Source organism: Oncorhynchus mykiss, chromosome 25 (genome assembly GCF_057628025.1).
Source record: "Oncorhynchus mykiss isolate SJ-2025 chromosome 25, ASM5762802v1, whole genome shotgun sequence".
Taxonomy (NCBI): Eukaryota; Metazoa; Chordata; class Actinopteri; order Salmoniformes; family Salmonidae; genus Oncorhynchus; species Oncorhynchus mykiss.
Window position 1 is genome coordinate 20325426 of NC_143046.1, and position 13236 is coordinate 20338661.

The 13236-nt window shown below is 39.1% G+C and overlaps 1 protein-coding gene across 1 annotated transcript; it reads right to left on the bottom strand.

The window, feature by feature from the left end:
- Nucleotides 1-5455: 5455 nt before the first annotated feature.
- Nucleotides 5456-11455, bottom strand: slitrk4 (SLIT and NTRK-like family, member 4). The gene is made up of 2 exons (XM_021583564.3): nucleotides 10574-11455; nucleotides 5456-9965 (listed from the first exon to the last, which is right to left on the bottom strand). The coding sequence occupies exons 1-2, from the start codon at nucleotides 10622-10624 to the stop codon at nucleotides 7422-7424; spliced, it is 2595 nt and encodes an 864-aa protein (XP_021439239.1). The 5' UTR covers nucleotides 10625-11455; the 3' UTR covers nucleotides 5456-7421.
- Nucleotides 11456-13236: the final 1781 nt, after the last annotated feature.

The following is a 13236-nucleotide window of genomic DNA, read 5'->3' on the forward strand; positions in this document are numbered from 1 at the left end:
GTTACAAAACAAGGGTGCATCAAAAAAGATGTGATAGATCTCGGCCCAGGTTGTTGTACTGCAGGTTTATTACAAAGGCATCTCCTATATGAAACAAGAAATTCTGATGTGAAAATCTCAAGGTCTACAAAATCACATGATAAAATAATGGCGTAAGAGTTTTTGCTCTGCATAATACATCACAGGAAACCCCATCCATATGGAGATTATTCACATCCCACCATTGGTTTGACAAAACACAATTATGCACTTCTTATGCAATTCCACAAGGGCAAGTCTTCACACATGAAGTCACAAAAGCAGGAGGTGAAAGCGACAGCATTTGGAGGGTTATATATAATGAATTATCTATAGGTGTCATCTCAACATTCAGACCTGGCAACACATTAGATCAAAGCGGGTAAATAAATACACCAACTATTTAAAAAGACATCTGGCGCAACAGCTAAGTGCATTGAAAGATCTAGACTCTGCCAATATGGGTAGTACAGTTACATTGCAAATGTATGCACACACACACTCACACAATATCCGTACACACAGTCACACAATATCCAACACACAATATCCACACACACACACACACGCACACACACACACACACTCACACAATATCCACACACACACTCACACAATACCCAACACACACACTCACACAATATCCATACACACAGTCACACAATATCCAACACACACAATATCCACACACACACACACACACACACACACTCACACAATATCTGTACACACAGTCACACAATATCCAAACACACACTCACACAATATCCACACACACACACACTCACACAATACCCAACACACACACTCGCACAATATCCAAAACACACACAATATCCACACAGACACACACACACACACACACACACACACACACACACACACACACACACACACACACAATATCCAACACACACACTCACACAATATCCAAAACACACACAATATCCACACAGACACACAGACACACTCACACAATATCCACATAGATAATCATACAATATCCACACACACACACTCAAACAATATCCACACACACACACACACAATATCAAAACACACACACACAAAATCCACACATACACTCACACAATATCAAGACACGCACACTATCAAAACACACACTCACACAATATCAAAACACACACACTCACACAATATCCACACACACACTCACACCATATCCAAACACACACAATATCCACACACACACTCACACAATATCAAAACACACACAATATCCACACACACTCACACAATATCCAACACACACACTCACACAATATCCAAAACACACACAGTATCCACACACACACACTCACACAATATCCACATAGATAATCATACAATATCCACACACACAATCAAACAATATCCAAACACACTCATACAATATCCAAAACACACACAATATCCAAACACACACCAACACAATATCCACACACACACTCACACAATATCCAAAACACACACTATATCCAAACTCACACTCACACAATATCCACGCACACACTCACACAATATCAAAACACACACACTCACACAATATCAAAACGCACACACAAAAAACACACACACACACTCACACAATATCAAAACACACACACACACACACTCACACAATATCAAAACACACACACTCACACAATATCCACACACACACACACTCACACAATATCCAAAACACACACAATATCCACACACACACTCACACCATATCCAAACACACACTCACACAATATCCAAAACACACACAATATCCACACACACACACACAATATCAAAACACAAACTAACACAATATCCACACACACACTCACACAATATCCAAAACACGCACAATATCCACACACTCATTCACACACTATCCAAACACACACTCACACAATATACACACACACACTCACACAATATCCAAAACACACACTCACACAATATCCACACACACACTCACGCAATATCCAAAACACACACTCACTCAATATCCAAACACACACTCACACAATATCCAAACACACACTCACACAATATTCACACACACTCACACAACATCCAAAACACACACTCACATGCAAATCCCTGTCAACATGCAGTGCCCTCGTTCATGAGTAATTTAGAGTAAATTAGCATATTGCAATACAGGTTATTTTTTTTCCCAAAATACAATATTGAGGATGATTGGAAGTCATAGATCATTCAAATTAAATGAGACCATGTTGGAATGCCAAAAAATATACAAGGGCTTTGTCACCTTTGTATTCACCCAATTTGTTCACCAGTGTAAAAATGGAGACGACATGACAAACACAACACACACACATTCAGTAGAGAATGGTAGGAATATAACCTGAGTATATTCACTTAGAGAATGGTAGGAATATAACCTGAGTATATTCACTTAGAGAATGGTAGGAACATAACCTGAAGTATATTCACTTAGAGAATGGTAGGAATATAACCTGAGTATATTCACTTAGAGAATGGTAGGAACATAACCTGAAGTATATTCACTTAGAGAATGGTAGGAATATAACCTGAGTATATTCACTTAGAGAATGGTAGGAATATAACCTGATTATATTCACTTAGCGAATGGAACTGTAGGAATAAAATATGAGTATATTAATTTAGAGAATGGTAGGAATATTATCTGAGTATATTCATTTAGAGAATGGTAGGAATATAACCTGAGTGTATTCACTTAGAGAATGGTAGGAATATAACCTGAAGTATATTCACTTAGAGAATGGTAGGAATATAATCTGAGTATATTCACTTAGAGAATGGTAGAAATACAACCTGAAGTATATTCACTTAGAGAATGGTAGGAATACAACCTGGGTATATTCACTTAGAGAATGGTAGGAATATAATCTGAGTATATTCACTTAGAGAATGGTAGGGATACAACCTGATTATATTCACTTAGAGAATGGTAGGAATATTATCTGAGTATATTCACTTAGAGAATGGTAGGAATATAACCTGACTATATTCACTTAGAGAATGGTAGGAATATAACCTGAAGTATATTCACTTAGAGAATGGTAGGAATACAACCTGGTTATATTCACTAAAATAATGGCAGGAATATAATCTGAGTATATTCGCTTAGAGAATGGTAGGAATATAACCTGAGTATATTCACTTAGAGAATGGTAGGAATATAACCTGAGTATATTCACTAAGAGAATGACAGGAATATAATCTGAGTATATTCACTTAGAGAATGGTAGGAATATAACCTGAGTATATTCACTTAGAGAATGGTAGGAATATAACCTGAGTATATTCACTTAGAGAATGGTAGGAATATAACCTGAGAATATTCACTTAGAGAATGGTAGGAACATAACCTGAAGCATATTCACTTAGAGAATGGTAGGAATATAATCTGAGTATATTCACTAAGAGAATGACAGGAATATAACCTGAGTATATTCACTTAGAGAATGGTAGGAATATAACCTGAGTATATTCACTTAGAGAATGGTAGGAATATAATCTGAGTATATTCACTAAGAGAATGACAGGAATATAACCTGAGTATATTCACTTAGAGAATGGTAGGAATATAACCTGAGTATATTCACTTAGAGAATGGTAGGAATATAACCTGAGTATATTCACTTAGAGAATGGTAGGAATATAACCTGAGTATATTCACTTAGAGAATGGTAGGAATATAATCTGAGTATATTCACTTAGAGAATGGTAGGAATATAACCTGAGTATATTCACTTAGAGAATGGTAGGAATATAACCTGAGTATATTCACTTAGAGAATGGTAGGAATATAATCTGAGTATATTCACTAAGAGAATGACAGGAATATAACCTGAGTATATTCACTTAGAGAATGGTAGGAATATAACCTGAGTATATTCACTTAGAGAATGGTAGGAATATAACCTGAGTATATTCACTTAGAGAATGGTAGGAATATAACCTGAGTATATTCACTTAGAGAATGGTAGGAATATAACCTGAGTATATTCACTTAGAGAATGGTAGGAATATAACCTGAGTATATTCACTTAGAGAATGGTAGGAATATAACCTGAGTATATTCACTTAGAGAATGGTAGGAATATAACCTGAGTATATTCACTTAGAGAATGGTAGGAATATAACCTGAGTATATTCATTTAGAGAATGGTAGGAATATAACCTGAGTATATTCACTTAGAGAATGGTAGGAATATAACCTGAGTATATTCATTTAGAGAATGGTAGGAATATAACCTGAGTATATTCACTTAGAGAATGGTAGGAATATAACCTGAGTATATTCACTTAATAACTTCAAATCTGTGATGTTAGCCAGGCTAATTTGCAACACTGACATTTCATACAAAAGGACAGCAAAATAAAGCCAGAGTATAGCTGAACAACCGGCAGTGACTATGGCCCCACACTGCAGTACGCATCAGGCAACGGAAGCAAAAGGATGAGACATCCATCTCCTACAGTACAGCACTTCTCTCCAAGTGAATATGACAAACGAATAACATGAATGTTTACTGGCAAGACATGTTAACTTTAATCTTAAAAGACAATTGTTTCCTTTGTCAGCAGAAAAAAGTCAATCTAAATGACAAAACCATTTCACTCTGGGAGAAAACCCTTTCACTGCGGGAGGAAACCATTTCATTGTGTGAGAAAACCATTTCACTGTGGGAGGACACCATTTCACTGTGGGAGGACACCATTTCACTGCGGGAGGAAAACCAATTCTCTGTGGGAAGAAACCATTTCTCTGTGGGAGGAAACCATTTCTCTGTGAGAGGAAACCATTTCTCTGTGGGAGGAGAGCGAACATGAGAGGCTAATAGAGTGCATTCAAAAAAGCAAAAACAAACAAACAAATGAAATAAGTAATCACTAGATACATATAGCATCAGCTGCAGTGTTGTAAGTCATACAGAATATTACAGAGTACAAAAGCTTGACCTGTCCATCCACAAACATCCCAACAGTAGTTTAGTTCTCATCCACATCTTAAAAACGGTGCTGCCTGTTTTATCATAGAACATGAGTTATTCATTGGCTGAATCAGACTAAAATGTTAAATCTACTTCTCTTGGGGTGAGGCAGCGTGGGGGTGACAAACGCACTGCAATTGTTGAAGGCATTTTAAATACAGAAGCAAACATGCACCAGAACATCTGGAAAGGTTATGACACCATATTATCCTTTTACTCACTAACCAATTCATCCCCTGTAACAAAAAAACTGTAATGTAAAGGAATACTGTTGTTGCCTTTAAAATATAATAAGAAAGAACAATCCCCTAAACATTGTTTGATCAGTGTAATGGGACATGACGAAACAACTCACACACAGCATTTATGATTGGGCTGTATCATATGTACTCATGTTGAATTGAGATTCATGTCATACATATTTTGTGTTCAAATACTCAACTATTCTCAGGTTTTCTTCTTGAGCATTCAAGGCTTTATTTATAAAGCAACTTAAACGACTGAGGAAACAAGATGACATTTTCTTGAGGAAAAGAAAAACACAGTGCAGATAGGTACCTTGACTTCAACAGGTTTATACAATAAAAACTAACCAATATACAGTATTCTGCTGACTGATAGAACATTGTATTGATCATATCTTTCAAGGTACATTCTATTCATTTGTATTTCAAACACTCATTAACTTAACAATACTTTAAATAAGGAACTTGGTAAAATAAAGTGGATAAAATCATTTGAAATAACAATATAAGCTGTCTCCACAATATAACTTTGAACTAATAAATCAAATAAAGGATTTAAGCTATTATGATTGAGCATATTAATATTGCACATGGTGTTTGATATGAATCTTTCCAGATCAGTAGCTACTGTATATAAAACAAATTCATAGCCACATAATTTTCTTCCAAAGATAAATTGAACATATCTCATACGTTACCTTTCTAATCCGTTACCATGGTACCCAAGTCAAACCATCCAGAATTGTCTCACCTTAATGCAAATTTATTTTGGTTGCATAATGTTAAAAAGAAACCTTTACACGAAACCTTTTGCAAGAAACCTTTTTTCAAATACTAATCAGGCCTCAGTTTGTGCACCGTCATAGTGAAATAACATCCATCTCTAGTCCCCTTTCAGGCCATCAGTAGAGTTCATGAAGACTCAGAAAACAGAAACAGTTACTCTGAGAAATCATTTGTGGCGTGAGATCTGGGCCTGTCTTGCTTATGCATTCTAAATATCCATTTCACTTTTAAATAGTACCAATAATCTTTAAATAATCCTGCATAGAAAAATAAATAAATTAGTTAAATGTACTACCAATTGATAGTTGGTCATCAATCATATATATTGACAGTTGGTCATCAATGATATATATTGACAGGGGTCATCAATCATATAAATTGACAGGGGTAATCAATCATATATATTGACATGGATCATCAATCATATATATTGACAGGGGTCGTCAATCATATATATTGACAGGGTCATCAATCATATATATTGACAGGGGCAATCAATCATATATATTGACATGGATCATCAATCATATATATTGACAGGGGTCATCAATATTCAGTTTGTTTAATGTTGCTTTTTTTCTACATGTTTTGTCTTTTATAGGTATAGTTGTTTTGTCTTCTGTTGTAATTTACAAACTGTCCCACAGATACAAATAATGTAGACTTACAAAATAAATCCAGGTATGCTTACATGGCAAGCAGCTGTTTTTCTTGGGCTTAAAAAAAATGTCCCGACATGTGCCATACCCAAACATATCCAGAGGAACCACATTTAATTCAAACACTATTAACATGGCTCTTTACACAAACAAGTCATGGAATCATTCCAAATCTGCTGTTCGGTTCATACGTGCCTTTTCTTAGTGAAACCAAGGCGTCAGGTTCCCCAGCAGTGACCAGCAGTGACCAGTTATAATCCAGGCAGATGGTAAGAGTCTGCAAGTGGGGGATCCCAACCACGTTATATTCCCAGGAGAACTGTAAAGTCACCATATGATAGTTCATTCATTGAAAATACTGATCCCATATTGCCACAAAAACACTGCAGAAGGATCACTAGCTATGATGAGGTACAGTCAACATTGTTTTCATGACCCATGATTTGGTTGAAAAAAAATCTGATAAGTACCAATTTCAATAGCAGCAAAATACTACAATTGTCTCTTAAGGATGTCTTGTGGTATAATGTGATATTAATACATGTTATAATGGCATCACCACATCAGGAGGAAAGTCTGTATTTGCAACAGAGCCACTGATTCTCGGGAAATCATGTTATCTGACTGGAGCCTCCTGTCCAGTTTATCCATTGGTCATTAAGCTTTTCCAAAAGGCACTTTTGTCATTGGAGGGGGGGGGGGGGGGGGGGGGGGGGGGGGTAGACAGCCTACATTTGACTCATTTGAGTCTGTTCTTCCAGAACCTGAAGGTAGTCAGGTGTACCTTGAAGTTTAGTTTTAAGTTCATAGTACTCACTTTTCCTTTGTTCCACTACTATCTTACTATGGTTTCCCCCTATTAGTGACTTCTTCATCTTTTTGTCCTGTGGTTTCTCTGGGTAACGGATCTGAAACCCACTCCCCCCTATACTGCTGAAATCCCCCCTTTTACTGTCTAAAAAGTTTTGAATAAACATGTTGGATTCTCTTGGCAGGAACTCATCCAGCTCGTCAATGGTGCTCAGTCTCTTATTGCGTGGATCCAGGGAGGACAGTGAGTCCTTGTCTTGGTCAGCGCTGTTGAGCAGGATTATTTTCTGTCTCTGGGAGTCAGCAAACTTAAAGCCTGACTCAGAGTCTCTAATCCCACAGGTGTGACTCTTGTTCATATGCTGGATAGTGTGGGGGATGAACGTCTCCCCTCCCAGATCATCTTTCTTGTTCGATTTGTTGTGTCTCCTGAGCGTGAGTTGCATGGAGCCACACTCCTGGTTCCCCATGCCCTCCTGGCGTCCGGCTGGCTTCTTATTGCGCCTCAGCACGAACACCAAGAGGCAGAAAGCAACAAACACTGTGATGATGAGCACCACCAGGACACTGAGGATCATGATGGATAGGGGAACTGGACCACCTGGAGGGGCCTTGCCCACCCCTGCTGGGGACATGGAGGTCACCACCGGAGTAGTACTGGTCAGGATGAAAGGGGGCCTAGCTATAAGTTTGGGGCACAGGATCTCATTTTTCAGCAGCCGTAGCTCTATATTGGAAAACTGAACTGGGGATGCACATTTGACCTCTTTCGCAGCCACTCCGTCATTCAGCTTCTCCAGCCACAGTTTCAGAGCCACTAAATCACAGGAGCATTCCCAGGGATTGCCTTCCAGATCAATTTGAGTGAGAGACCTCAGCTGGTCTAGGACACCACTCACAGGCAGAGTCATGAAATGGTTGTTCTTAAGATTTAGCCTAGCCAGGGAAACGCCAGCAAAGATATAGGCAGGAAGGCTCCTTAGCACATTATTGTTCAGATACAACAACTGCAGATTTGGCATGGAGTCAAATGTCCCTGCTAACACCTCTTGTATGGCATTGTATTCTAGATACAAGTATTGGAGGTTACTGAGCCCAAGGAACATCTCAGGATGCAGCTGCTCTAGTTGGTTCCCATTGAGATAAAGCCTACGCAGGTTGGTCAGATTGGCAAAGACCCCTTTTTGAACTGTGACTATTTGATTGCTGCCCAAATGTAATAAATCTAAACCCTCAAAGCCTTGGAAATCAACTGGGCTGATATCTCTGATATAATTTCCACTCAGGTGGAGCTTCTTGGCATTTGGTGGCTTGGGAATGATATCTGCTAGATTGTTTATACTTCTCTCTTGGCAACTCACACTGATGCCAAAGTCTGATGGGTGAGCTTTGCAGGTGCAAGGCTGTGGGCAGGAGAGAGGTGGGGTTCTTGTTTGATAGGACATAATTGGAATATTTTTATTCAAACCGGGTAAACCAACAATCCCGTTACCATAAATCTTTGATGGGTTTGTTGTTTTGGGAGCTTTGGTGGCTATGGGCGGTATCGTAGTGGGGGCCTTGTCGGATGTTGTTCGGCCATTTTCTGGCTGTGAAGGGGGCATCCTTACATCAAAGTCACTACCTGTTCCCATGGGACACAGTTCCTGTTTGTTTGTTTCTTTCAACAGTCGTCCATACAGGTCACTAGGGGTTTCACATATAGCCTCCCCAATAAAAATGTTATAGGGCATGTTCTCCAACCAAGCTTTCAAGGGTAACAAATCACATGTGCAATTCCATGGGTTGTCATCGAGCTGCAATTCCACTATACGCCCAATGTGTTCCAAAACTCCCAGATATGGTAGCTTCTGGATCCTGTTTCCTCTTATATCCAAATGTGTAAGGGAGGCAAAGCGAAAAATGTTATCAGGAAGGATCTGGACTAGATTGTCATTCAGAATGAGAACTTTCAACCTATGCAACTTGTTGAAGGATCCTTTTTCAATATACTTGATCAAATTGTAGTCAGCCTGGAGGTATTCCAAGTTTTCGATCCCATAGAAAGTGTCAGCTCTGAGCACCTTCAATTCATTGTTATTTAAATGCAGCTGTTTCAATGAACTAAGGCCATAAAAGGCCCCTCCCTCGATGTTCTGTAGTTTGTTGTTTCCCAGTTGAAGAGAGACTGCGTGTGTGAAATTGAGAAAGGAATTGGGGTAAAGGACGATCAATAGGTTATTTTGGAAATTCAAATGATAGAGGCTAGAGACCGGGGGCAGCAGCTGGGTAGGTCTGTACACAGTTATTTTCTCACAGTTCACATATAGGACGTTCTCGATGGACATGCATGAACATGCGCTGCAGGTCTCCGCTGAGAGGTCAGAATCCAAGTCAGAAAACGTACTCGATACGAAAAAGGCCAACAGAACTAGAAGCAGCATTTTGCCTTTTATAAATCCCCCAGAAAACCATTTAGTAACCTTTGAGAGGAAAAACAAACAAACAAACAATCAAAACACAAACTGGTACTATACATACAGACAGTACTTCATTAATGGTTAGATAGTATATGCCCTACTGCTGATGTTAGTAATGGTTAGTTAGTGTATGCCTACTGCTGATGTTAGTAATGCTTTGTCTATACACCAGGCTAATTTAATGTACGCAAATCAACCCATTTATCTATAGCAATACAGCCATCAAGTACCATTTTAACCTAAAAATAGTATTATTAATAATAATAATAATAATATTAATAATAATAATAATAACCATATTAATGATAGACGAATAATAAGAGTCTAATAATAGAAGCCTTAAAACCAGAATCTCCTTCTGATCCATAATGTTACAAAACATAATTGAAATCACCATTATATATTACAGTAGTGCGTCAATTTTGTGGGCATATAACAAAAAGAGTAGAAAATATATATGCTACTGCATCCTATGCTGACATATTGTGGGCTAAAACATCCCATGAAGCCTGTGCCCCAGGCGGATCAACCCATATTATAATTAAACATATGAACAATGTAGGCTACAGAATGGATATTAAAGCTTTTCAACCAAATAACAGAAGACTTACCGTAAGCGTTTGCAAATGTGGTTTCTTGAGAAACGGACATTGGCAGTGCATTGAGACGCGGTGCTCCCATTCAGACGTAGGTAGGCTATCGCTCAGATTTCAGCCTATGCGTCTCTTCTTGACAGGCTCCACTTGTTAAAAAATATATTTCTCTCGTAGGGTTCCCAATGTTGTTGTATCTCCATGAAGCATTTCAGTTCGGAATGAGCTAAAGACACGGTGCCCACCTCAGCGTTATTAAGAAAGCAGGGACAAAAGGCGAGCAGCTGAAGTGACTGCAAAACAACTTCTCTCCAGTTCACGATAGAGGAAAATGAAACGAATGGTGCTGCTGGAACACCCAGTCCATAGAGATGCTTAGCCTATGTATATGGCTCGCTGAAGTTGGACTGAGCCGTTCAGGCAGAAAAAACGAGGCAGCAGACCCGATAAACCTAAACAATCCTGCGCGGGTTTACTCACCTCCAAAAATCTGAAATTGCTTGCTAAGCGTCTCTTTTCGAATCATGCATTTTACAGGGCTGTCAGTGTGACATCTGAGGCTGAGCCTCTCTACTCCAAGGAAAAGAAAAGGAGAGGGAAAAAAACACCACACTGTGATATTCAGAAAAATGAGAACGGCGACTAACTGACGCGGAAAATGAATAATTCAGTTTAGTCAGATGCGGGCAAGCAGGAGATGCCGCTCTCCATCTTCCAACAAAAGCAAGAAACTGCGTTCAAATAAACTACTGTTAAAACAGTCACCAGGGATCCGGATACGCAGGAAGGAGGGAGTGTGTCTCGTAATAGCAACTATTCCTGCCTGTCTCATAAGTATGCTGCTTTACAGCTGCATAGAGCTTCCCACACGACTAGCGGGAGAAGAGGACGCAGAGAGAAGGGGGGAGGAGGGGAGGGGTGAAGAAAAAGAGGGAGAGAAGAGCGAGAGAGATAGTAGAGAGAGAGAGAGAGAGGAGGGGAGGGGTCTCGTATACCAAACGGAAAACTTCAGACCTTGACTAGAATGATTTTAGTAGTAGTTTAATTTAACAGACTTGGAATTGTGTTTCTTGTCGTTATGATGATCAACAGAAATGGTTATGCATCACGCATTGTGCTATAGCCTATTGGATCGAGATCATACGGTAGACTTCGTTTGAGGATGAAGTCGCTTACCTGACAGTTCAAGAGGGGTCGGCGCCTGCATTATATTTTATGATTGGAGTGTTTAAAACGACAGAGAACGTGAGCGGCATTCTAATGTGGACTATTATTCAAGGTGGACTGCAGTCAAAGCAAGGCAAACATTGCCGAGGGAAGTAGAATAAACAGACAATACCGCGCATATTGTTTTTGAGTAGGCTACTTGGATAGCGTTTTTATGTTAGACATTATGGCTGCATTTACACAGGCAGCCTAATTCCGATTTTTTCCCTCCCAATTATTGGTCTTTTGACCCATCAGATCAGCTATTTTACCAATAACGGCAGAATATTATAATTGGGTTTCTTGTGTAAAAAGCCCATTTCTGATTAAAAAAATATGTGTCACTAGTTTGTCTTTAACAAATCAGATCAGCTCTAAAATATATCTTATGTGAAAAGATCTAATGTGAAAAAATATCTGAATTTGTCTGCCTGTGGAAATGCAGCCAGACTGGAATTCAGCATCACTTTAGTTTTCAGACAACAGGTGGATGCTCCCTCATGTGAAGTCAATAATAGGAACCACTCAGTTTTAGCCTAGACTTCACCTGTTTGTTCAAATAATATGCATACTTGAGAGAAAACAGCTCCAAATGTGTGAAACGCAAAGAGCTCTCCAAGTGAACAACGTTTTAATGGCAGAGTGACAAACACTACAAGCTTCTTTTTTTAGACTACGTGGAGAACACGATACAGGCTTAATCAATTATAGGTCTGAATGACAGTGACAGTAAAAGTAGGCTATTGTAATATGAATGTATCCTATTTTCCCTGCCCGTTCTGTTTCGACATGAGGATACATGGGTGCGCCACTGAACTGACGTTATGGGCAGTGTGATATTGGGAGAATCACATTGAGAATCCCAATTGCATAATCCTTGCGTCCTCTCTCCTCGCCTCCTTCTCAAAATCCATTGGATGGGAAAGTCAGAGGCCTCCCCTCTGACCTCCTCCAAAGGGTTTTGAGAAGGAGGCGAGGAGAGAGGTCTTGAGAGGTACAGTATACAATTGAGATTCTCCCTGCAGAGGTTTCTCACACATGCAGAAATCAAAGGTAGCGCCCTCATCTGGCTGAACATTTTACCTACTTTATTGTCTTGGTACCTATAGGTTACGGTACAGTATGCACTCCTGAATGTTGACTGTATTGTAGGCTAGGATACAATTATACAAAAAAAAATAGTTAATAAGGTTACATGGCATCACATGAAGCCGAACGACTGGGTTGTCTATATAGCCTATGGACCCAGTTACATCAGTTATGGGTTATGTAATGCAAGTGCATTAGTAGGCTAATTCAGAAAGAGCCTCATGTGAATATTCTACACTGTCAAGCAGTGGAATGAGAATAAATGCTTGCATGGCAGTAGCCTAAATGTTGATATTTATTTACCATCACACACTCAAAGTCTCCCATTTTGTACCGTGGAAAATGGTTGAGGCATGCCATGTAGTCTGTTGTTGCAGAAACATTTG